The following is a 1,246-nucleotide window of genomic DNA, read 5'->3' as shown; positions in this document are numbered from 1 at the left end:
AAAAAAAAAAAACAAAACTACCTGTCTCTAATCTCCTATTCTTAACAACTATTGCCCCACCACCCCAGTATATAGGAAATTTGTAAATTTAGTCTGAGTGTCCAGATCACCCCCTGTTTAAGTCCCCAGTAAAAGTCTTCTTAGGAATAAACACTGGGAGATATAAGATCACAGGGCCTGGTTTCCAACAAAACAGAGCAAGAGGGAATATATTCACTATAACAGCCATAAAAACTGTGTTGTTTTGCTTTCCATTATTTCTCCATGGCATAGTACAGTGCCTGGTACACAGTATGTGCTCAATAAATATTTACTGAATGAATGAATTTGCTTGCTCCCTGATCATCTCAGAGCCTTGCTGACTTTAAGGACATTAAGGTGATGACCTCTAAATTCTGTTCATGAAGACATGAGGCAGGGAAAACCTGGGTCCAGTCCCATCAGCACAAATCTCTCTGTGTAATCAAAATATCACCTGGCCCTAGAAAATCTGAGTCCACTGACTTTAATTGCTATTTGCTGCCTCAAAGTTTTCTCACCCCCAAAGAAGGGACATTGTCTCTAGAGCTCTTCATGATAGTATCTGATTTCTGACATAGTGAGAAACAGACGTCAATTTAAAATCCTTGTATTTCTTTGATTGTTCCTTGTGAAGCATGACCTTGAGAAAGTCATTCTATCTCTCTGGGCTGTAATACCCTCATCTGTGCCATGAGGCAATGGGGCTTTCTACTTGCTGAGGGTCTTTTGATCTTGGACATGCTAGTATTTCCTGATGAAAGTCAAAGTCAGCACTGTCTACTCATTCCCTAGCCAGACAGCATCTGCAACCCCAGTCTTCACACTGTTTGCAATGTTATTAGCAGTGTGTTCCAGGGGAAGAGAATGCAGGACACCTGCTCTTGCTTGATGGCTCTTCTCTACTTTAAATCCAAGGAAAATAGTCAGTGGGAGGGAATGTGGGAATGAATGGGAAATGGGGAGCTCTGTGGCAAGCAAGGTCCCTGGCATGTCTCTTCACCTTAGGCAAAGAGGCCCGGGAGCCAGAGCTCTGAGTTGTCATGGTGAGCACAGTGGTGATGCCTAGGCCCACTCGGGCAGGGGCAGCATCCATGTTGATCCAGAAGGAGACCCAGGACAGGATGACGATGAGTAGGCTGGGGATATACATCTGAATCAGATAGTAGCCCATCTGTCGTTCCAGGTGAAACTTTACCTCGATGCAGGTGAATTTCCCTGCAAGGAA

General features: G+C 44.1%; 1 protein-coding gene across 1 annotated transcript in view; it reads right to left on the bottom strand.

Moving 5' to 3' along the window:
• Positions 1–235: 235 nt before the first annotated feature.
• Positions 236–1,246, bottom strand: part of LOC105001481 (glycine receptor subunit alpha-4-like) — a gene marked incomplete at its 5' end in the record, with an annotated part of 7,325 nt that continues 6,314 nt past the window's right edge. Inside the window, 1 exon segment of the mRNA XM_010857779.1 lies at positions 236–1,236. Within this exon segment, the coding sequence (XP_010856081.1) occupies positions 926–1,236 (311 nt within the window).

This window comes from Bison bison, unplaced genomic scaffold (genome assembly GCF_000754665.1).
Source record: "Bison bison bison isolate TAMUID 2011002044 unplaced genomic scaffold, Bison_UMD1.0 scf7180017854968, whole genome shotgun sequence".
Taxonomy (NCBI): Eukaryota; Metazoa; Chordata; class Mammalia; order Artiodactyla; family Bovidae; genus Bison; species Bison bison.
Note: the sequence above shows the minus strand (reverse complement) of the source record. Positions and strands in the feature narration are given on the sequence as shown.